The sequence below is a fragment of the Eretmochelys imbricata genome, chromosome 6 (genome assembly GCF_965152235.1).
Source record: "Eretmochelys imbricata isolate rEreImb1 chromosome 6, rEreImb1.hap1, whole genome shotgun sequence".
NCBI lineage: Eukaryota > Metazoa > Chordata > Testudines > Cheloniidae > Eretmochelys > Eretmochelys imbricata.
In genome coordinates this window covers 126,123,056-126,148,051 of record NC_135577.1, presented here as the reverse complement: position 1 = coordinate 126,148,051, position 24,996 = coordinate 126,123,056, and the positions used below count along the sequence as shown (strand labels likewise).

At 43.4% G+C, this 24,996-nt stretch overlaps 1 protein-coding gene across 7 annotated transcripts in view; it reads left to right on the top strand.

Annotated features, from left to right (window-relative positions):
• GNG2 (G protein subunit gamma 2) overlaps window positions 1–15,484 on the top strand; it is a 98,777-nt gene extending 83,293 nt beyond the window's left edge. For 5 of the 7 annotated variants that reach the window (XM_077819640.1, XM_077819635.1, XM_077819636.1 and 2 more), the window contains exons 2-4: window positions 5,499–5,563; window positions 8,023–8,138; window positions 11,786–15,484. In XM_077819640.1, the coding sequence (XP_077675766.1) occupies window positions 8,052–8,138; window positions 11,786–11,914 (216 nt within the window). In that variant the 5' untranslated portion in view covers window positions 5,499–5,563; window positions 8,023–8,051 and the 3' untranslated portion in view covers window positions 11,915–15,484. Of the gene's footprint in view, window positions 1–3,849; window positions 3,896–5,498; window positions 5,564–6,879; window positions 7,031–8,022; window positions 8,139–11,785 lie in introns of those variants that run through there. The other 2 variants (XM_077819639.1, XM_077819642.1) reach the window with 2 other exon arrangements.
• The last annotated feature ends 9,512 nt before the right edge of the window (window positions 15,485–24,996 follow it).

Here is a 24,996-nt window from a genome sequence, read left to right as displayed (position 1 = left end):
CCATGGCCAAGGATGGTGCTGTTTCAAACTGTAAATCTCTAGCTAAGCAGAAAGGAAGCTTTGATAAGAGCAAAAGATGGGAATTGCATATAACACCCTGTTTTCACACACTCATACTTGATAAGGAAAAAGTGAACGAAAGCATCACTCACTGCAAAATTTTTAAATTTTCCTTATTGAGGAATAGGGTCACTGCTAGCTTTGGGAGATCCCAGGAATGTAGATAGTGGATTTTTCTTTTTGCTTTTAATTCAGGTCACAATTTTGCTCCCTGCAGTAGGGCGCTCTTTCACATAACTTCTTTGCAATTCTCCTTCTCTGCCCCAGTCTCTGATTCATAGCCTCTGCTCAGAAGTACCTTTCTACCAACTGATAAGTTTTTAATTTCATCTCTAGTCATACACTTTGAAAGGCATGTCAGTAATGGTCTCAAAGAAAAACACAATTTTATATTTGTTCTGTTCTTTAGGAATATTTTCTATCTGGAAATATCAAATATTAATATGTTAAGGTAAATGCTCATGTTCGTGTCCTATCAGAGGCCCCAATCCTGCAATTTACAATTGGGGCTGGAAGAAAAATTTCAAACTAAACATTTTCCCATTGGGAAATGGGGTTTCTTTGAAATAAAAGTTTTCTATTGGGAAAAGTTGATGTCTGGAATTTTCAGCCAAGAGAGTCAAAATGAACCATGTTGTTTAGTTTCAAGTCGATGTTAATCCCTGTTTCTGCCTGAGGTGTCACCATCCCTTATACACGTCATAGGTCTGGGCATTTCCTATCCCCATCCTCCCTATCAGCCCCACTCTCTGGTTGGCCATCATTTCCTGGGATTCCTCGGAGCCTCTCCCGGCAGCTGAGCCAGTGCTGAGCCTCCTGGAGCCAGCGGGGGTCTGCCTGCATTTTAAATGGAAGGATCCAGGGGGAATGATGGAGGCAGAGATGGGAGCTTTAGCTCAACGGCAAGGCCTTTTTTCATATGTCCTCAAATGAGAAATGGCATTCACGCATGGTGAACAGCTCTTGAATAGCGTACGAAAGGCATTGATGTTCTGTCACTCTTTTTTTACTTCTGATGTCTCCTTGATCACTGAGCTATGACCCTTTTCAGATAACAGAGCTAAAAACCACCTTCTGCAGCAAATCCTACTCACCTTCGCATGTGTAACCGCCCTGAATCCAATGGGGCTATTCAGAGAGAATGGTGAGCAGGGTTCGGCCCTCTAACGTTGCTGTTTTCTTAGGGAAACCAGTCAGAGCATCGCAAAGTCAGGCTCTTCACTTTACCAACATAAACAGTAACATGCTCGCGTGCATATTTCAGAAGGGAGGAGGGAAAAATAAAAATGCAACACAGCTAAATGAGCACGGCTGTGGAAAATTGAACTAACATGGTCCCTTCATTTTTTTCTGATTGACTTTGCGACAGCAGCCCCCAATCTTGCAAACACAAAGGTACTTTAACTTTACGATCATGCATGTCTGCACCCCCTGGACTCTCCACTCTGGGGGCTGCTCCTGGTAGGAAAAGGGTAAAAAGGGGGAAAATAATGAGAAAAGACATTCAAAGGTAGAGCAAGCTGGCGCCAGTCAGTGGCTATTGCACATTCTCAGTAGTTTGCACTTTCCAGAGCGTGTGTCTCAAAGTGCGAGCTGTCAGACTTGCTAATGCTTTCTGCTGTCTGTGTACACTCTGCAGTCTTCAAATGTTAATTCCTTTCTTCCCCATCCCGTACCTAGCTATGGACTGTGGTGAGGTACACAAGCTCCGCCTCAGGTGAGGGCAGCAAGGGGTTAATGATCTGACCTGGAGACAAGGAGTTAAATCAGGAACACCTGCCAGAAGCATCAGACCTGGATGGAGGGTCCTCCAGCTGCAGTTAATAATCAAAGGGGACCTGGATATAAAGGGAGGAGGCTGCCCTGGTAAGGGGAAACTGTAGCTCTGGAGGGGACTGATGTCACAGAGTGATCACCCTGTGAGTAGGGGAGACTGTACAGGTCTCCCTAAGGGATAGCATAGACAAAGGGATTTTTCCCTCTAGTTCTGTCCCCAGTCTGTAGACAATACAGGCAAGGGTGCTTTTCTGCTTGTTTTACCTGCCTGATTTATCAAACCTGCCTGCCTTTTGTGCCCGCTCCCCGATGTGATCTCTGCCTATGGGCTTGCTTCTCAATGAAGACTATTTGCATGCCAAATCTCCTTTCCTGTTCTTTAAATTATGGGGAGGGGGGAATGTCTAGGTTTTTCATGGTGTAGAAAGGAAATATTTCCCATCCCAACTCAAAAATGGTGAAAGGGACTTTCTAAAAAAGTCCCTTTGAGCAAAGACCAACTGTCTGTGGAGAACATCACTCCACCAGGTGAATTCTTCAGGGCTCTGAGCTAGTTGGGTTGTAGCGGAAACTGTTTTGCAACCCTAACTGTCCCGTTTCACTGTGAAGGAAATGCTGTAATAATGCTCTGTATGTACAGGAACACTTTTCATCTGAGGCTCTCAGGGCACTTGAGGTAGTGTGGTGTAGTGGCTTGATCACTGGACTGGGAGTCAGCAGACCTGACTTCAACTCTGCCGCTGACCTGCTCTATGACCTTGGGCAAGTCACTTTCTGGCTCTGTGCCTCTGTTTTTTTCCTCCTACCTTTGTGTCTTCAGACTGTAAATTCACTGGGCTAGGAAGTGCCTCCTGCTTAGAGTTGTCCGGTTTTTGACCAGAAAGACCCCTTGAAAAGGAAACCTGACAGTGTCCAGTCAGCTGTGCTGACCGGACACTAAAAGTCTGGTTACTGTGGGCAAGGGAATAGTGGCAGCCTGTTGGCCAGCCCTGAAGCGGCAAGTCCTGCAGCAGGACGCCAGGCACCAGCTCGGGCCGCAGGCAGCCCCTTTGAGGAGCATGGTTTGCAGGGTGGCAGCAGAGGCCAGAGTGCAGGGCTCATGGCGAGTGGGGTAAGGAGCTCTCAGCGGGCAGGGATCGTTCCCCAGGAGGGAGAGAGGCGAGCTGCCCTGCCAGCCAGGTGCTTTTTCTGGCTGTGCTCTGGGGTGGGCAGCGTAGGGGAAGGGGGCTGCTGGGCTACTCCTGTGTGGCTGCAGTGCTCTTCTGACCTTTACTCCCTGGCAGCCTGCTGGAGCTGGGCTTCGCAAGTCCCTTGGGGCTATTCATGCTGGAGGTGAGGCGGGGAGAGGGGTGGGACCTCAGGAGACGGGTGAGTGGGGCTTTGGGGGCAAGACATGGGCTGGGGAGGGCCTGGTTTTCGGACATTAGAAATTTGGCCACCCTGCTGCTGCATGTTTGGACAGGATCTAGAACAAGGGGAGCCTGAGCTTAGCTGGGACCTCGAGATGCAACTGCAGTAGAAATGACTTGGGCTTCCTGTGGGGTAGACAGGAATCGCTCCTCCCACCGGGTTCCGCTAGGGAACACCGCATTCAAATGTTAGCAGCTGCTGAAAAGCTTTTCACAATGAAACTGGGCAAATTTACCCAAACTAGGTCCCAGTCTGTCTTCACTGGCTTAAAAAAAGCCTGCACTGTAGAGAATGGCACTTGGAGACACATCTGTAGCCAATTAGTTCATTTTATCATGCATGTATTGATCTTGGTCAAACATTTTCTTCTCTGAAATAGCTCCAGGTGCGTAAGGAGGAGCAAGTCTAAAGTTGAAATGAACTTACCCTGTACTCTGAACCATGCAGAGAGCTGCACAGGAAAGCTATCTTGTTTTCTTCCAGCTCTTGTCTGTATTTCTCTGTCACAGCGGTTCACTGCTAACCGCAAAGCAACAAGTTTGTCAGTTTACACGTAGATTAGCTAGTGTAAATGCGGACATCTGTATGAAAGGCAGACTCTAACCCAGTGAACTCCTTCCAGCATTCCAGGCTCCTAAATCAACAGGAGGTAAACTGTAAACAGTGCTTGCTCCAGGGGTTGGCAGGAAGCAGTGAAATTGTGGGTGCACTGGTCCCTAAAGGGCTTGCTTCTCCAAGCAGATCTCCAACAAACCATCTTTCAGCTACAAATCTAATAGAATTTAATGCACTCTGCAATTCAGTGAGGAAGAGGTCAACTGCTGTTGTAGTTATGTATAAAGTATTGTCTGAAGAGGCTTAACAACTTATCTTAAATCTCAGAACTCTATCTTGCTTCTTAAAATGTCATCTTATAATTTCCTTATACAGCTCTGTGTTTGTCTAGATAATCTGTGTGCATATCACACAATCTATATAAAATAGAATACATGAAGGGGTGCTGTAGCATGATATTACAGTTCTAATAGCAGGAATGTGGTGTGGTTGCATAACTGAGCTATGCAGGAAGAAAAGGAGGACTTGTGGCACCTTAGAGACTAACCAATTTATTTGAGCATAAGCTTTCGTGAGCTACAGCTCACTTCATCGAATGCATTCAGTGGAAAATACAGTGAGGAGATTTATATACACACAGAACATGAAAAAATGGGTGTTATCATACACACTGTAATGAGTGATCACTTAAGATGAGCTATTACTAGCAGGAGAGCGGGGGGCAGGGGGGAGAGAACCTTTTGTAGTGATAATCAAGGTGGGCCATTTCCAGCAGTTAAAAAGAACGTTTGAGGAGCGTTGGGGGGGAGGGGGGGATAGATTGTGTAATGAGCCATCCACTCCCAGTTTCTATTCAAGACTAACTTAATTGTATCCAGTTTGCAAATTAATTCCAATTCAGCAGTCTCTCGTTGGAGTCTGGTTTTGAAGTCTTTTTGTTGTAATATTGCGACTTTTAGGTCTGTAATCGAGTGACCAGAGAGATTGAAGTGTTCTCCAACTGGTTTATGAATGTTATAGTTCTTGACATCTGATTTGTGTCCATTTATTCTTTTACATAGAGACTGTCCAGTTTGGCTTTTCCAACTGAGGGCCACTGACAATGTTATACCATATCACCCTCATGTATTCTATGTAATATAAATTAAATGCACATGTAATGAGAAATCTCCTTCATTGTAAAATGTTTTTTTCCTCTTGAAACATTTCTCAGTCCATTCCTGACCCAAGTGAATTAAAAAGTCTTGTAAATAAGGTAAACGTAGTGTAACTTTCTTCCTAGTTTAGTGAATTGGAATCAGTATTTGATCGGTCTGTGTACCTATCAGTCATCCTCTGATGCTTATGACTAGACCGGGCCTGTTTATATGAGGAATGAGACAAGTGGAAGGAATTTCTGTCGGAAATCCTGAAACTCCGCCCTCCTAGTCTCACCCCTGTTGCAGTATGGAAAAGTGAATAGAATAAAAATCAATACGTCATCTCACCAAGCATCTTGGAATAACCCCACCCCCCCAGTACATTCTGCCTTTCTGAACTGAGTTTTAAAGCTTGCTGAGCCTCTGAATGATGTTTTGACACCTCTTCCTTTCCAAGTACTGTCTGTACCATCGCAGTCATTCAACGACCTTGATCTAATGTAAAGTGTCAGTCTAATAAATATTCTCTTTTTTTTTTTTTCCCTTCCCCACTTAAAGGTATTGACTATTGAAGATCAGCAGACCTTTCACTAGAGAAGCAAATCACGGAGAAGACCGTTTTGGTAAAACACTTTGTTACTTAATTCTAAGTGCAAAGGGCACATTGGGTGTGGAGAAGGCATGGGGATCAGGAGGGGTTTTTGTGGAGAGCTCTTCTTCGAGTTCAAGGTCTCCTTGAAACACGCATCCTACCTACCAGCCTGAGTCCCGGACTCAGTGCATCGTCCCCATAGGCTGGTGGAGAGTCATTTAGCCATGGGTGGGCTTGCGCCCGCCCACTTCCCAGAACCCACTATGAGCTTTCTTTGCCACTTGCTCCTCGTTGCTACCCCAGCATATCCTAAGCTGACAGGCCTGAATGGGAACTGCACTGCAGTGGCTTCATGTCAGGCTCTGGTTTTCTCTGAGCAGTCCCCAAGATGAGTTCCTGAGTTGAAGGATTTAACACAAGTGCTGTAGGGTGACCACCCTTGGATCCTTCCCTTTAAGCTGGCTCAGGTTAAAATGGCCAAAACTAGACCTTCTGACGGTTTTCAGAGCCAGTTGGAGATCCCTTGAGGGGGGGTTGTTTTGAAGAAATGCCTCTCTGCCCCCTTACTCGTTATCTCTCTGAAGGAAAATATGGGCCATAGAGAATACGGAGCTGACTCTAGCTTGGTCTTTCTAGCTCAGAAATTCTTACATGTGCCCATGGAGAAATGATAAAATATTTGGATAGTCATTGGCTGGGAGAAAGAGTGAGAACGCCTGACTGTCCCCAGTTGGGAGCAGGGGGGATATCTAGGTTCCAATCCCTGCTCCAGTGACTGTTTGTTTGGACAAAGTGGAACATCTTCAGCCTGTGAGATTGAGAGAGAGCCCAGAATAGACAATAGCCTGGTGCTTTGGGCACACGCCTCGGGGGGGGCAGGAGCAGAGATTCGAACCTGGCTTTCTCACATCCCAGGTGAGTGCTCTCACCACCAGGCTAAAGGCTATGGGGGGTGCATTACTGCTGCCTCCTCAGCTTTTATGAATTGAGCCCTTCATTTTATTAAAATACCTGAAATAAAATCTTTCAATTCTCCAAAAATTTCAGTTTCAGTAGGACACAAACTGATTTCCCGCCCCCCCCCCAACCCCGGAACTGCCAGAAATCTGAAAAGTCCGTTTATTCTCCTAGCTCCGCCTGGGATAGCCCAATGCACTTCAACTGTGTCTCATGTCTTACATTGATCATGTCTGTGCTTGCAAAGTACTAATCCTGCTTAAATGGAGCCCTTGCTGGAAAGATGCACACACTGGTTTTTCTGCCCAGTGTAGGCAGAGCCAACTTAAAAAAGCATGCTTTATAGAGACCATGTAGACTTGGCAACATAATGAACGATTGCAGTTATCCTTTTGTAGGAAACCCTAAAGAAACAGGAAGTGACAATATCCTGTTTTGCATCTAAATGCTCACTTGTTGTGCGGACAGTGAAATGCTAGACCAATGCACCATGTCTGTCTCTAGAAATCGGTATATTACAGCCAACTACTTAACTGCACGGGTGCGTATTTCCTAATTATTTTATAGTAAAGCTTGGTATTTAAATACAGTATAATGACTGATATTACTGCTACAGGCAGCTTGAAAGACACTTCAAGCTGTCGACTAGAGACCTTGTTGAAAACATCCGTTTGCTGTCATGTAAAGTTGAAACTGAGAGGGGCTTTTATGGTAGATGCTACTTTGTTCCAGGACTGGAGGAAATGCTTGCTTGCATTCCGTGCATAATTATAGCGCTGTTGTTCTGATTGGGAAGGTAATGGGAAAAGTTTCTCCATTAATGATACTTCTCGCTCCTACCCACCTGGAAGTGAAAATCCTAATTACTGATTTAACTATCTGCTCTCTAGAAAGCTTGCTGCATTACGCCAAAAGTGAAAACACCATTGGCTTTACAGCTGGTCTGCATCAGAGCAACAGCAGTAGCCCAAAGAGCAGGCTAAGTGCAGTTTAAAAATCTACCATGGGGAACAACAAGGTGATGGATGGTTACAGCACTGGAGACTCAGCCCCATCAGAGCTGTAAAACTAAAGTATGTTCCCGTCTGCCTCCAACCCCAGATCTCTTTCCCTTTCCCTGTCCAAGTAAGGATATAAACGGTGGGCCTGCTTCTTTCACCTAACACCAACAGGCAAATCTAGATTTAACTTTGTTGGTGTGTAGTGGTGTGATGAGAGAACATTGCTTAATGCTGGAATAGTGCTTCTGGCTATGGGACCCTTATCATTTTTGACTCCTAACTGCTATAGACACTGCAAAGAGGAGGAACATTGCTAGAAGCATGACAATGTTACTACATCCAGGCTTTACATCTTTTGAGGCCATTTACCCATATAAAAAATGGATTGAGACCACACTAAACTTCACACACACACCGACATCTCTGTTAATCACAGACACCCTTTATTAGATTCCATGGCACTGCGGCGCTTGCGACAAATCCAGTTTATTAGTTCCCTGATGTATTGCCTTAATTCACTTGGTTTCCACAGCACATCTGAAAAGCGCAACCACCACTCAGATGGCCAGCAACAACACCGCCAGCATCGCACAAGCCAGGAAGCTGGTGGAACAGCTGAAAATGGAGGCCAACATTGACAGAATAAAGGTAAAGCATGGTTGAAAGCACTGGGTAACTAGCATGTTCTTTGTGGTTCTATGATGAGTCTTCTGCAAGTCATATCAAGTCATAGATTTTAAGGCCAGATGGGATTACTGAAGCCATGTAGTCCGTCTTATAAAACACAAGCTAGAGATCTAGAGTGTCCCTCAAGTCCTAGAGCTCTGTGTATTTAGCTTATTGAACAAAACATTAAGTTGAATTGATCGTGGCCTACAGTTACCTAGGGAGAAGAGATCTGATATTCGAGAGCTCTTTAATCTGGCAGACAAAGGCATGATCCAATGGCTGGAAGTTCCAGTGTGAACTTGCGTACTTCAAATGTTTGTTTTTAACAGTTAGGGTAATTAACTGCTGGAATGGATTAGCAAGGGGTGCGGTAAATCCTCCATCACTGAGTCTTTAAATCTAGACTGAATAGTTTTTTCTAAATTATGTCAGGCTAGATGCAGGAATCTCACTGGGCAAAAATCTCTGGCCTGTGTTCTCTTGGAGGTCAGACTAGATGATCATAATGGTCCTCCTGTCTTCAAATCTGTGACATTAAGAAAGTTTCCTAGCTTTCCTATTCAGTGATGGATACTTTGCTGGTGTGACCATGAACTGTACCCAATGGGCAAACTAGAGGGTTTAGGAAATTCAGTTAAACCAGTGGTAATTATATGGCCTTTTAGGAAACAGGAAGATGCTCTTTCACAATGAATTGGTATTGTTTGAAGACGACTACAGTTGAGCATCTCATTTAATGTATTTCAGACACTTTGTTCTTCAGATAATGTTAATGCATGAAATTGGGCTCAGTGGTTTACCTGGACTTGCTTAGAGAAATGCAGCAAAATGAAAAGCAAAGTTATCTTTTCAAGTCTCTTTTCCCAATGGGGCGGGGGGGAAAAGAGTGATCCTTTCGGGGAGGTCTTCCTCTGCGTTGGCTGCATATAGGTCTCTTAGTGCTGGTCCGTACGTTACTACACTGGAATAATGAGCCCCTATAACGTTCATCTGAGTTGTAGTAAATGGGCACAGTTCTGCCTCTGCCCCTCCAATATTTACCAACTTCTGTCCTTAAACGGTGAGCTCCTCAGGGATTGGGCTGTCCCTTCTTGGTTTGTCCAGAAAGCCCCTAGCACGTGATGAATGCTACTATAAACAATCATTACAATTGTGATCATGGACAGATTCGGTTTTTAGAGGCCAACATTCCAAACTGGGTGTCTGTATTGAATGTGGGCACAGACACGTAATGGTGCGTGCCAAAAAACCAGCTGCCTGCACAAAAGGAGAATTATGCATCTATGGCGGCTGCTTCTTCAGCTTAAGTACCAATCTGATGCATTCAACTGCATGGTTTTCATGCTCCGGTATATATTCCGAATCTTGTCCCCCAAATACGTGCAGGTTTTGAAAGGCGTAATGTAACTCTGCTGCTTAAACTGTGTTCAAGTTGGCTCCAAGTCAAATGTCGCTGATTCCCAAGTGGGACATACCAATATCTGAACTTCATCACTTGGTAATGTCTCCTCGCTGCTCCAGAGTTTCCACTGAGCTAGTTTCCTGTTCTGAATAGATAACTGTATCCACCAATATTTGTTACCATGGCAACCACAACCCTCCACTGGAAGGGGTCGACGTGGTATAAAGATGACCTGCCACATCCCTTTTTTATTTATAATCGTGGATAAATATTGTAGCATGTATTTTTGCAAGCTATTTGCAGTCTAGTGTGACCTGCACAGTGTGAATTTTTTTTCTTGGTAAGATCAAATCAGATCAAAGGTATTGATGGATCAAAAGCCAGTCTGTAACTCAACGGAGATAAAAATAGATTTGCAGCCCGCATAGGTTTTCTCTTAGTCTTTGCTAATAGATTTGTGTTAGCTGTTAAATGCCTTGAAGAGAGGCTGCGTGGTGGTGGTGGGGGGGGGGGGAGAGAACTAGAAGGCTGGATTGCCTGAAAGAGATGCAAATGAAAACCATCTTAACATCAAAAGAAATCCACACAAGTTTTAGATAGTTGATAAAATACATTTTATTGTGTAGAAATTGTTTCGGATTTGGACATCAAAGATGCTACAGCAAAAATGCAGGTCTGTTTTATTCTTCCGCTTTATACTGAAAGTGGAAGTTACCATCTGATCAGGTGATCTTCTTTACTAGGTCAAATCTCCCAGCTGGCCTGCCCTGACCTCTTATTGACCTCATCAGGCTCCTGAAACACAAAGTAAACTGAGCTTCAGAATTGATTACGCGGGCGAATATTGGTGTCTGCTCCTAGCAGTAGAGGGTTGGCTGGAGAGTGGCTCTGTAGTAGGTTTTTCAGGTTCTAGGAGTCGGAGGCCTAGTCAGATCAGGTGGAGGGCCCCCTAGCCTCCAACCCTGGAAGATAACTGGTGGAATCCAAGAGCTAGGAGATGAGACAGGAGGTCTCGCAGGGTAAAATAACCATAGCAACACCCTGCCTACAAGGAAGCTTGTGCAAAGATTTACATCGATTGTTCTTAAGTTTAGACTAAATTGGGAAATCTCCAGGGAGCGGATGAAAGTTTGGGACACTGAATCTGTGCATGTGCAGTGTTGAGGGGGTGACCAGCCCATTTATAAGGCCAGGAGAGGATCTTCAACATTCAGGCCATGTCTACACAACCCGCCAGATCAGCGGGTAGTGATCGATCTATCTGGGATCGATTTATGGTGTCTAGTGTAGACGTGATAAATGCAAATACTCCATACTGGGAAGAAAAACAATGGAAGTTCCAGTTGTTACAGCACTAGCATCTAGGAAGGGTGAAGTTCAGTTTGCATTATATTTTCTGGTTGGAGGTCTTCCCTCAGGCTTTCGTCAGGCAAATTCCACTTGCATGAGTAAGGACTGAATAAAGCCTGGGCGAGGATCTCCACTTTGGCCTTTATGTCTACACTACAAATAGACACCTGCAGCTGGTCCATGCCAGCTGACTTGGGCTGGGGCTGCTTAATTGCAGTGTAGACATCCAGTTTGGGCTAGATCCCAGGCTCTAGTGACCCTGGGAGGTGGAAGGGTCCCAGAGCTTGGCTGCAGCCTGAGCCAGAACGTCTACACTGCAATTAAACAGCCCCTTAGCCTGAACCCAAGTCAGCTGGCATGGGCCAGCTGCAGGTGTTTGGCACTAGTCACTTAGGGTATGTCTACATTGCAGTTAAAGTGTTAGCCCAACTGCACGGAAGTTTGCTGATGCTTACAGCTGCTTCAAAAGGGTTTGTTCTCTAAGTAGAAGAGTAATGCAGTTTAAAGGGGGATTTCCCCTCTTTCTGCACCATTTTAAAATGGATCTCATAGTTCAGGAGTACTTCAGATTCCTAGCCTATTCCATTCTACCTAAGCGTATTTTACCTAAGGGATACTGTGAATGCCCAGTAGTGAACCAGGACAGTGCTATGATTATTGTAATGTCTAGCTAGAAAGTCCATCCATTGGTAGTGAGCAGAGTGGAGGAGCAAGTAGGAACTTGAGGCAACTTCTCAGTCTTCCATTCGGCCAAATAAGACCCTTTAATTCCGTGCTGCTGAAGTACTCCCTCCTTTGTGTGCTCTGAAGTGGAGGCGCTCCAGACAGTGTAGCTCATCCAAGGCTTATACAGTGTGTGTGCATTTATTTTCAGGTGTCAAAAGCAGCGGCAGACTTGATGGCATACTGCGAAGCCCATGCCAAGGAAGACCCTCTACTGACCCCGGTGCCAGCTTCAGAAAATCCCTTTAGAGAGAAGAAGTTCTTCTGTGCGATTCTGTAAGCCCTCCATGAGCCTGACATGCACTTGGCCCGCTTTGAACACTGATGTAGCGTTTTTAGCAATGTGGACAACTTTCTAGTCCACGGAATTTAAAAAATAACAAGGCCTGGAAGCTCCAGAGATGTGCATGTTTAAAGAAACTGGTCACCTTTTGGGGCATAAGATCTACATCGTGAGGCTGAAGATCTGAGGTAGAAAAATATGTAAAGATTAAGCGTGTCACTTTTCTGCTCCCAAAAAACCCCAACAAAAAACAAACCCTTGTTTGATTGTTTCCATCTTTAAAAAAGACACTTGAGCTGAGCAAGGTAAAGGCTGAGGCTGTGTATAACCTCACTGGAATGATTATTGTTGGGTTTTTCCAAATAATACTCTTATTTAAGTTGAATTGTCAAATATCACAACAGGCTAGATTACTATTATATTCATGTTCGGTCTTGTGCTTGTTTGTTTTTTTTGCATTAGGGTAGCCCAGAGATGGATGGGATTCCTCAAAAGATAACAAACTAAACCGTTTAGCAAGGGCTTAGTCAGTGATAGTTCACATCTGCCATGTGAATGCTGTCTGTCTGTGTTTCTAGCAACCTATTACCACGATTTCTCACACTTGTATATGGTAGCTTCAATTTTGCAAGTAAAAGTAAATCAGGTGTTGTGATTGGTGCTTCATATTTTTGTGACTACTTTTAAGTAATAGTGCATGAAAATATCCCTGTGTTCACTCCATTTAGAAACTTCTATTGTTTGGAGCCACGTGCTGGTGGAAAAGCTGTAGAGAAAAAACAAAAGATGTTCTGACAGCAAAGAGAAACTACTCAAATGCCTTAGATGTGCCTGAAATACCTCTCCTGTTATGTAGGGTTGCCAGCTATTGAGGAGCCTATTCCTGAAATCGGGATGGTTTATACCAGGAGTTTAGGGTCACTCAGATCCCTGGAGGTCACAGGGTAAAACTAAGAAGAAAAATGATATACATTTATTTTGACCAAGTTTTCTCTGGTCCTCCCATACCCTTCGGTGCCTCCTCTTTCCCCATATATCTTGATTTTTTTTTTTTTTTTAAATATCCCTCTATCTGTATTAACTTTTCACAGCAGCACATCTTCTCTGAACCATGTCCCTTAAGCAGCATGACAGAACCAGCACACAGCAAGCCAGCTGCTCCACTGTACTAAGTGGCTGATCCAAACACGGCTTGACTCAGCGGGGGGCTTCAGCTGGAAGGCACTGCAAGCTTGTCCACCCCCTGCCCAATTCTCTGCTTCTGCTATGCTGCCCCCAAGGGGTATCTTTTCCCAACTCTGTTGGCTCTAAACTCCCTCTGCCAACGACTCTGACTGCTAAATTCAATCCCCTCTTCCCCCACTGATTATTCAGAAAATGCTTTTAATGACAGAAGGGCCATAGCACTCTGTACCCCAACAATGGCAAATGCAGGTGGCAAATGTGCATATGGTTATAATAGTGAGAGGACTCCATAGTGAAGGACTAAGGGTGATCTATCAACCCCTGAAACTTTTGTTAATATGTTGGACTCCTGTTATCCAGTCACTAACTATCCAGCCCTTTCTGAGCTCTCACCATGTATTTCTTACCGCTTTAACATCCCAGCAGGAAACAAGACGAGAGTAAAGAAAATCAGGCGCATCTTTCAATAAAGCCCCCAACTACAGGATGGAATATTGACACAACATACCCCTCACGGCTTAAGGTGGAAGCTTGCAACTTCCTTGCTTTGTGCATGTAATGTTTTGAGCAGCTGTTATAGGTGTGCCTCCATTTATAAGCCTACAGGCGGGATAATGAGGCATTAAGAAAGATGTAGAAGTGGCTCCCTAATCGATCGGATGAGCCCTGCCAATCAGGGCAAAGCCAAACCGTCAGAATGGTGTCCTGGTGGCAGCACCCAGTGCTTTGCTTACATGTAGCCTGAAATTGACATTTGTTTAATAAGCTTTAGGAAACTTGCCATAACCAGATGGAGAGTGAGAAGACAAGCCCATAGGCTCAAACATATCAATTTGAACACCACAAAAACCTAATATTTCAGATAGAGGCTGAGGCCATCTGAAATGGCCCCATAAAGAGTTCTGAGAGACAGGTTACAGTATATGACTCAAAACATGAATCTCCTCAAGGTCAGCTTTGCCTTTCTACTGCTGTTAAAATTGTGTTCTGGCCTTTGGCCTGAAGTGGGACTGCTGTGATTGCAAAGACACCGATACGCCTCAAACCTAAACCGCATTAATAAAGGATCTGATCATAAGGTTCTGTGCCACTGGTTGAGAGCGGCTCTAGCTTTTCATGCTATTCTGAACCCTTAGAACACTTTCATCTTTGGTTCAAAAACCCAGCAGCTATAAAATTAGGATAATTCCGGATCCATGGCAACCCTGTTAATATGAAGTTCCAAATCAGGTATGAGTTCAAATTTTTGTATTTAAAAGGACAGAGTCTTAAGGTACCTGTCAGAAAATCTGTATAGCCTGTAACAAAGTAGAAATCTTTTTTTTTTTTTTTTACACTAACTTTTCTACTTACATCCTTGTGTACAGGCAGAAGGGTTTCTGTGGCAAAAACCACTTATTGTAACAGTGGATTCTCTTTCTGATTCTCGGCATCTGGGAATATTTATACAATACAACCAGTAGCTAAATGGTGTACGACTTGCCTTGCTAGCTTTCAAATACAAGATCCTGTATTTCAATCTTTATACTGTATGTTTGACTAGCTTAGGTTTCATTTGACCAATGAGTAACTCTACAGCTGTTTTCACTTGTAGTGGTAAAAACAATGTAAATTGCAACTGTTTTTTTTTTTTTAATAAGATCTACTATAACTGACAATGAAGCATATCTTAATTAGCCAAGACCCTAAATCTCGCTAATCCTGGAACAGTACTCCAATCCTGTCATGAAGTTTTGTCATAACTTTTTAATGACTTACATATTTTACAGCTTAAATTCTTTAAAAGAATGCTACATGAAATGAATATAAGGAGATTTTTAAATTACACCAAAACATTCATTGTCTCTTTTTTTGTTATAATTCTGATATATTTTTTTTTAAACTGGGGAGGCAACCAGAAAATCTCACCCTAGTATTTATATTTACACAGACCCGCTTTCATTAGCAAAGTAGAAATTTTACTTACCACGAAAATTTTCCCCCATAAAAAAGTAAAATTAGTATTTCAATATTGAAAATATATTGATTCTGTATATTCAACATAATTTTTTTGACATACTGAAGGTCTTTTCAATAAAAATATCTGTGTGCGGGCACGTGATCCCTCCCCCCCCCACAGCCTTACAAACTTTGTTTATAGCAGTGGTGAGTTGCAACATGTACATTATATCATGTCAGCCAGATAGGTGGATGCATCCACCTACACAAGAAGCGATCTGTCCTCAGGAAGAGGGTCAGTGTAAATGTCAGTGGGGTTTTTTTGTTTTGCTTTTTGTTCTTGTTTTTTTTAAACAGGGAAACTTGAAGTTGTGATATAGTGCACACACTCATCCCATGTGATCAATGTATGTGTATGAAATAAAATTTTGGATTTGTTTCAAATATTGTCTGTTTGCTTTTTAAAGTAGCAGTGTTGGGGGGGGGGTCTTTTTCACAAGCTTACTCTCCTGCTCCTAATGACAGAACCAAATGTGTTTGGGGTATGATGTTGGTTTAGGGAACTTTCCAAACTAACAGTAAACCACAGATTTCTCCCCAATGTATTAAACGAGGCTGCTGGTTTCAATAGCAGCTTTTGTGACGGTGTGAAAGGGAAAGAGGCCTTTCAGAACCTCAGCTTTCCCAGGACCCTCTCTAAGCCCCTGTCTACTTTAAGGAAATTTCCACTGATGTAGTTAGCTGCTGCAACCTCCTAATGGGGACATGCTGCCCAGAGTTTATGCTGATACAGTTTACTTTGGGATGTTATCAGCTTAGGTTTACACCAATACAGCTTATCTTTTTGCCAGTGCAGCACATCTGTACAGGTACAAATCACCAGTACACAGGGCACAGTGGGTTGTAAATGTTTAGAACGTACCTCCTTCAGAGGATGGTGACTATATCCCACTGCAGGGAAGCTGAAGGTTCAGTCTGTACAGGGAAGGCCAGTTGTCATCCTCATTCCACCCCCCACCCCCTTGTTTCTCCCTCAGCCCCTCCTAAACGTAAAAATGGAGTCAAGCACGAAAAGCCGCAGCTGCTGCCTCCTGGAGGTGAGAGGGTATTGTCAGCCACATCCTAGCGTCTGCCTCTGGAAGAAGCTGGTGACTTGGCTCAGCTACTCAACACTGTCAAAGGCTTTGGAAACGGAGGATAAATTCTTGGATCTATGAGCAAGGATTGAGAGGAGGAGAGAATCTGTCTTGCCCCTGTTCCAAAATCACATAATGGAACTAGAGTAGAAAGTCCAGCCCAGGAGGAAATGACCAGTCTGCCATCAGTAAAAGGTACCAGGAAGCAAAGGGTTCCAAGTTCACCTCCCCATCTCCAGCAGATGCTTTTGTCTCCCAGAAAAAGGCAGATCTCCTCTCTTGTGGGGGCACGTGCTCAGCCTTTCCAGGATGAGACTCCAAATTCCCAGTTGCTGCATGGGAGCTCTGTGTGAAACACCAGCTTAGTGTCACTCACCTAGGTTCACTTAAACTGGCCCAGCATGTGGTCATGCCCCTGTGGAAATAATCCAGATTCCATTCTTTTTTTCCTATAAACTGTCTCCCCTTCCATACAAGCATACATCCACCCAGTGTGTGCAGCTGTCTTCTTCCTGGGGAAGCTTTGTTTTCCCACCATCTTCTCCTAAGGTCTTCACAGCATGAGTGACTGCTTTACTTCCTCTGTGCGGACAACATAAGTGCATTCTTTCCCAGTCCAAAGGAAAGGCTCCCACTCCCTGTTGCAATGACCTTCCAGCTGGTCAGTGTAAGCTCCTTGTACTGTCTGTGTCCCGTACAGTGCTGAGCATGCTGACACTTAACTAATAGCCTCTCCTTAACAAGAGGAATTAAATCAACATTTATCTTGAAGGGTGCTGCATTCCCCTGAGTCTCTCTCTATTGAAACACTAGCTGGAAATGAAATGCTTGCTCAGGGGATCAATACTGGCCCAGGATACAGAAAGCTTTCGCCTCTTGCTCATAGGCTCAGATATAGGACAGTACAATAGTAACTAACAGTCTTTACTATACAGAAGATGTATGTGAAATTCAGTTGGTCTCAGCTCAGTTGTTCCTAGGGGATGTCCACCTCACAAAAGCTGACTAGTTAACTTGTAGTGAATTATTTGTTTTTGGTTTAATTTAGCATCTTTGTTCCCCATATGGAAAAGAACCGTAGAATTCCATTGGAACGATCCAACAGCATTCCACAGAAATGAACATAAGAATGACCATACTGGGTCAGGCCAGTGGACCATCTAGCCCAATATCCTGTCTTCCAACAGTGGCCAATGCCAGGTGTTTCAGAGGGAATGAATAGAACAGAACAAATATCAAGTGATCCATCCCCAGTGGTCCAGTCTCAGCTTCTGGCAGTCAGAGGTTTAGGGAGAGCCAGAGGATAGGGTTGTCCCTGACCATCTTGGCTAGTAGCCATTGATGGACCTATCCTCCATGTGTTATACCAAGAAAATAAAAAACAGCAGGATCTTATTAAAGGGAATAAGGCAAAATGCCACGTTTATTGTGAATACAGAAAGAATCAGAGTAAGCAATCAGTTATCACTATAACATCTCATTCACTCACACACACATAGCCACACAAGTTCTGAAAAGTTGCTATAGTTACCAGCCTAGGAGTTGCTCATGCCAAATCACTGGCCAGGTGGCCTGGTCACGAGGGTGGAGCAGGGCCTTGTCAGATGCACATCCAATGCTCCTGGAGGTTGGTTTGCAGAATCAGACCCAAAGTCTTCAGGGTCTGTTTTCATAGGGATTTATCATCATACAAGTTTACAGGGTTTGCTTCATCATGCTGTTCTCATGTTTGAAGTGATAGTCAATCACTGTTCTCACGTTTGAGGTGATAGTCAATCATGCAGATGGCACAGCAATGACGGAATGACAGTATGTTGTTATCTTGTTCTTTGGCCTTCCTGTCCTTGGGGCAAGTATGCCCTCAGGGTTATCGGGCTATCTCGTCCACTGTATTCTTCAGCCAAACAGTCTTATTTTAAGGCTAGCACCTCAACCTTTAATCTTTCAATCATACATACGTAGATACAATCACACTCGCACGCCAATGTATATCCTGTTACATCTGAATTTTATCATCTACCCATCCTTTAACATAACCATTCTAAAATCAGTGGGACATGGCAGACTTCAATAAGTCTATTCATCCCACTTATTATATCTAAAAGGAAATGAACAAGATACGCATGCAAGGGTGGGGGGTTCACACATCTTATTCCAGAGGTCAGGAAAACAAAGTTGTACCAACCATAAAGGACAGCTGTTAGCTTGTTACTTTTGCAACAATCTCTTTGTCTCTGGATGTGCTTCTACAGTTCACAGTGACCTTGTAAAACTGACAGGCAATTTCAGTCGACATAGACTCAGCAGGGTGGCTGAGAAACCTATTTCTTTCTGGTTTCAGAGTAGCAGCCGTGTTAATCTGTATTCGCGAAAAGAAAAGGAGGACTTGTGGCACCTTAGAGACTAACCAATTTATTTGAGCATAAGCTTTCGTGAGCTACAGCTCACTTCATCCGATGCATATTTCTTTCTAATGGTCAGACCAAATTCTGGGGTCTGCTGTGGAGTCACTCTTTCTTACATTTCCCATATCAGAAATATACCAGTTATCAATCTAGTCCAACACATGAAGGTATCTGGGTTCAAAAAAGAATTAGATATGATATTGGCCTTCACAACATCCCCGGCAACGAGTTCTACGGGTTGACTTTGTATTGTGTGAACAAGTACTTCCTTTTGTTTGTTTTAAATCTGCTGCCTATTAATTTCATTGGGTGAACCCTGGTCCTTGTGTTCTGTGAAGAGGTAGATAATCACTTTCTCCACACCATTCAGAATTTTATAGCCCGCTATCATATCCCCCCTTTAGGCGTCTCTTTTCTAAATTGAGCAGCCCCAGTCTTTTTTATCTCTCCTTGTATGGAAGCTGTTCCATACCCCTCATCTATTTTGTTGCCCTTTTCTGTCATTTCCAAGATATATTCTCAAATATCTTTTTTGAGATGGGGTGACCAGACCTGCACGCAATATTCAAGGTGTGGGTGTACTATGGACTTATACAGTGGCATTATGATATTCACTGTTTTATTATCTATCCCTTTTCTAATGGTTTCTGTTACCTTTTTTGACTGCTGCTGCACACTGAGAGGATGTTTTCAGAGAATTATTCAGGGTTCTGTGTAACAGGATTTTATATAAGGAACTCTGTGTGACACTCTGTACCTCGGGGGAGCACCCTGTAACCTCCGTGTTCCTCATTTATATATAATTGTGATCTTGCATATAAAGCATGCCATGTATTGTATCGGGGAAAGGTTAGGATCTGCAGAAAGTCACTGTTCTATCTAAACATATATATCATTAGTGCACATGAAGTTATGAGATTGTGTTGTATGGTTGTCAGTCACACATGCTGTAAGTTGGGGAATCAGCCAGATATTATCTCCCCAGAGACAACAGCAAGGAAAATAACCAATGCCCGGGCAGGTGTCAAACAACCATCAACAGCCATTATCCAGCAAGGGAGATACAATTCAATGACTCACCTGCATAAGGCCACACCAGGGGAATTGTTCAACCTTGCATGTGGACTCAGCAATGCCCACCAGACATGGTTGGCCCTGGACTTGTATTCTCCAAGCACACAGACTAAGGGTATAAAACAGAACACAGGGGCCCCGTGCTTGGCCTTTATCTTTCCCCCACCTACGCTGCCAGTAACAAGGACACTGAGAAGACTGAAGTCTCCAACAGAAGGGACTGGCCCAGGTTTCAGGGGTGAAACCTGTGTACTATGAACTGCAGTAGCCAGTGGGGTGAGAAAAACTGCTTAATCTAGATGTTGCCCAGTCTTATAGGGTTGCGAGTTTAGACTGACTGCTTATATTTTCTTTTTCTTTTGGTAAGTAACTCTGACTTTTTGCCTATCACTTATAATCACTTAAAATCTATCTTTTGTAGTCAATAACTTTGTTTAACTCTTTATCTTTACTGTAACTTCACCCTTACCAAATAGTTCAGGCATCTATCCACGTTCCACTGATGAAGTGGTGAGCCAATTAATAAATTTGCACTGCTTGTCTTGAGCAGTGCAAGATGTTATATTCCTGAGGTACAAGGTTGGGAGCTGGGGGGATTAGGCTGGTGCCTTTCTCTGTGTGATTCGTGCTTGGCTCTGGGAGCATTCATGCAATCTAGCTGGGTGTGGGGTCTCCACATGTGGTTGTGCTGAGTGATAACAGCACCTGGAAGGGCTTGCTGCTTGTCACTAGCAAAGCGTTGTGAGAGACAGCCCAGACTGGAGAGTTAAGGGGGCACAGCGGTCTCATGGCCCCAGATTGCACCCCGGGGATCCTGTCACACTCTAAAAACCTGCAGAATTCAATAGAGAAGGATACCCTTTCACTGGTGCTTTGAATCTTCCTATAGAATGCTATAGCAGGCGTATAATTCTCTTTTAAATTCTATGCCAGTTCCAAAAACCTCTAGAAAAGCTAACAGGATCAAAAAGACTCCAGAATTCCAATTGAATTCTATAAGGGTCATGACTTTTCACTGTTTTATTGAATGCATTTGTTAGAAATTACTTGGTGAATGTTTTTATGAAGAACTCTTAAAAGTGACCCAGGAAGGTCTTAGGCGGCAGTGTGTAGTCAGCATTCGAAATACAAGTCATGTTGGTTCATTTTGATTGGATATACAATAGGGTTCAGTTTCCTGAATGGATGAGCTCTAAGAATGAGGTTTCAGTTTCCAAGTCTCTTGTTTACAAATTGTACTGGAACCGTTCTGAGAACTACATCACTGTCATTTGGTACTTCTGCTTCCAGAGCGGCATGGAATGGAAACACAGCAGTAATATTTATGGTATGATGTAAAATACACAGTAGGGTCTGGTAGTCATCTGGCAGCAAATATTGGCATTTCCAAAGCCATATGGGCCATTTCTGAACTCCATGCCCTGGAGACTACCTTATAAGTCAGGAGCAATATGAGCTAAACAATTTTTGTAATACAATTTGGTGCAAAGAGACTTTAACTCAGCTGGAGTTACTTTAAATTCACTCTGGTGCAACAATGGCCAAATAAAAAGGCAATTTTTGCTCACAGTGAAAACTTGGTTAGAAGCCACATGCTATCATGGCATTTTCCTTATCTGGTAGCTTAGCTTCCATGCACCTTAATCTGCCTAGCTGTAAAAATAGCACCTCCCTGAAAAGTGGATGTTGAACTGAAGTTGATCTTAGGAAAATAAATGTAAAGGAAAAGATGGGCAAAGCTAAAGCCAATAAAAGGAGAATTCTTATTTCATATCCATGGGCCTTGTGAGTTTATTATAGGAACAAGACTGCAATTGGCGAGTGTCTTAACAGAACTGCTCCATGGCCATATTTTTCCTAAAAGATAGGGACAGTGAGAGGAGGAAGTGGATTGTAGCAATAACAGGAAAGGTATGAAGAGAAGAAAAGGGTGTGCAAAATCATACGGTGTGTAGCCCTTTTAATATTTATTTTTTAAATGCCTGATAGAAATCTAACTTTCATCTTCATCTTCCCTTCTTTAATTTTGGTCATAAAACTCCGTATTTAGCTAGAAAGCAGTGTTTAAATTCAGCTTTATGAACGGATGTTTGCATTTGCACCTAAAAGATGCATATCGTATCTAATTAAAATGTGAAAAACGTTACTATAAATGTATCACGCTTTTCTTACAAATGCACTGTAAAGAATCAGGAATTAGTACATTTCTCATAAGCCCTCTGCTGGCCAGTTTGGACTTCTGCAGGCAAATTCTAACTTCATCCACCTAAAGCAGGCAGGTAAGGGAAACTCAATTCTTTCTCTTGTTTCCTGGCACAACAGTCTCATTGCCCATCTATCTCTGCAACTTCTACTGTACACAGCCTAACTGCTGCAGTACTTACCTTCTGTGGAGAATGCTGCAGCTTTGAAACATGTGTTCTAGTCTTATTTGAACTCAAATTCGAAAGGCGGTGAAAGCCAGAGATCCGTGAATGTAAATGTATTTTCTTATTTATAAAAAACCCACCCAAACTGTGCTTGGTACTGTCCATATAGCTAAGTTAAGATGGTCCTTGCCCTAGAGGTTGCACACTCTAAACAGCCAGTGACTAGACAAGGGACAGCAAATAGGATGTACCAAAAGCAGATGAATGAATAGTGATGTTAAACATGTATCTTCCCCCCCCCCCACAAATATTTATAATTTGTAAATACTTTGAGAGGATAATTTGGGCATGTAGCCTCTCAGAAGAAAGTGTTTGCAAGGAGAATGTGCAGGCAGATCAGCTTCGGAAAGGGCTCGAAAAAAGTGTCTCTCAACCTTTCTAGATGACTGTACCCTTTTCAGGAGTCCGATTTGTCTTGCGTACCCCCAAGTTTCACCTCACTTAAAAACTACTTGCTTACAAAATCAGACATAAAAATACAGAAGTATCACAGCGCAGTAGTACTGAACAATGGCTGACTTTCTCATTTTTACCATATAATTCTTAAATCAATCAACTGGAATATAAATACTGCACTTGCATTTCAGGGTAGAGTGGATAGAGCAGTATAAACAAGTCATTGTCTGTATGAAATTTTAGTTTGTCCTGACTTCGCTAGCGCTTTTTATGTAGCCTGTTGTAAAACTAGGCGAATATCTAGATGAGTTGTTGGTGTACCTCCTGGAAGACATCTGCGTACATGTACCCCTGGTTGAGAACCACTGCTCTAAACCCACAGGACCACATGGAAGAAAGAATAAGAAAGGACACAAGAGGGGCAGTTAGACATGCAGTTTTGGCAGAGCAAAAAAGGGCACAAGCAAAACTATGAGAGCAGAAATGTAGGAAGGAGCTAAGTAAAGCGGGACCTTGAAGGCAGGGAGAAAGACCTTGAATGCAATGGTTTTGGGATGTCAGTAATGGAAGATAAAGAGAAGCTGGACATGAATCAGGGAGGTGGGCAAGTTGTGTTTTGCAGCAGCATTTGGATGGATTACAGAGAAGTCAAGGCTGAGAATAAGGGTGGCCAGCGAGAAGGAGGTTATCGAGTTCAAGTTGAGAGACTACTAGGGTGGCATAGCTGGGAATGGAGGGGAAGTGACAAAACTCAGCTTTATGATGAGCCTGGGAAGTTCTTTAACTAATTTCCCACCTTGTCAATTGATCATTAGAATTTTGCCTTCCACACCCCACAGTTCCTCTGAGTCCTACACAACCACACATTGTCGTTCCCTGCCTTCTCTTGCTTGAGGTACCAATGCTCAACCACCATGCCGCGAACTGTGAGTATTTGGAGGCCACCCTAGAAGTGACCCAGGAAGGGCGATACAGAGCACAACAAGGTGTTTACAAGGCTGAGTACATTTGTCTCTGCCACTTTTCCTTCCCTCCTGGTCATTTCCTCCCTCGCTCAATTTGGGGCCATGCATAATAGCATGTAATGCTGTCAGCAGGCTTCTGGGTTGATCCATTCATGTTTTTTTTCTCCATATATTGTTCATTCTTTAACAAGGATAGTGTTATTTGTTGCTCATCATGCTGTAGTAGAAAGAGGGCCTGAAACATAAGCCCTTGTATCAGAGGCCTAAGCTAAAGTAGTGGTCAAAGCTTTGCTGATGTAAAGCAAAGTTAGGTTGTGAGCAAGAGGCAGGCCCTGCTCACAGAACCTGGCAAGAACGGGGCTAATATTGCAGAAATACTCATTCCTAAGAAGTGCTAGGCACAGAATACACACATAAACACATTCCAGAAGGGTGGTACCAGAACTCCTCGATACCAACGCATTCCCCAAAGAGAACAGGAACACGCTGACCATCTTAAAGATAAGGTCTGGATAACAGCATAATGAATAAAGATGTTTTGATTAAATCAACATGTACAAGGTAATGGGTGGCACCTAGATATGTCAGAGGGTGGCACTTAGCCAGGTCAGAGGGGCAATATGTAACTTGTTTGTATCAGGGTAGAAAGACGTATCTCAGAGGGAATGTCTTTGGCCAGCCGAGGGGGGAATGGAAAGTCCCGCCGTTCACTAAGCTGCGTCCATTGTCACAGGCATACAAGTGCTAATGTAACTATAGACATTGATGCAGGGAGCTAGGGCCGTGCTTCGTTGACAATAAACCTGGCCAGGTGCCTTCGTACCTTAATGGATCTTGTGGTCATTGGGCGGTTCGCTCGAGGTCTGCTGGGCCAGCTACCTGCACAGAACTGGGACGGCACACAGGGGGAACACACACACATGCAGCCAAACATCTGACACATGCACGTAAGTTCTTTTTTTGGTTTTACTCTTGAGAGCTCATAAACATTAAAATTAAATGCATATTGATTTATTGTAGATGCCCATTTAAGTATTGCTAAACTACGCTATTTATTATTTGTATTGTGGTGTTGCCTAGAGACTCCAGTCCCACCATGTTGGGCACTGCAGAATCATGTAACAAAGAGATGGTCCTGTGACACAGGCCCAGTGGTGGTTCACTACGCTATGTAAGCAACTTTTATTCAGGCCAGACATACTCACTACATCTAACACACTGTTGTCATAATCTATAACCAAAACGTGGCATGTAATGTATCATTGGAAAACTAATAACTCACTGATCATTAATATTCTTGCATGATGCATGCATGGCAAACCCACAACGGACTTTATAGATATATGCCGGAAATAGGTGATTAAATTGTGTTTAAACCAGGTACGTCGGGGGAAGTTGATAAACCGGTTTTCTCCAAAGGAAAGATGCCAGCACCTGAAACCAGGTGTGACCAAATTCAGTGGGCTATTCCTTTATATTGGAGGTTGCAAGAAGAGATCATTTGCATTGTGAAAATTACCAGTGGGAAGAAGCGTGGTGTTCGCACCCAGC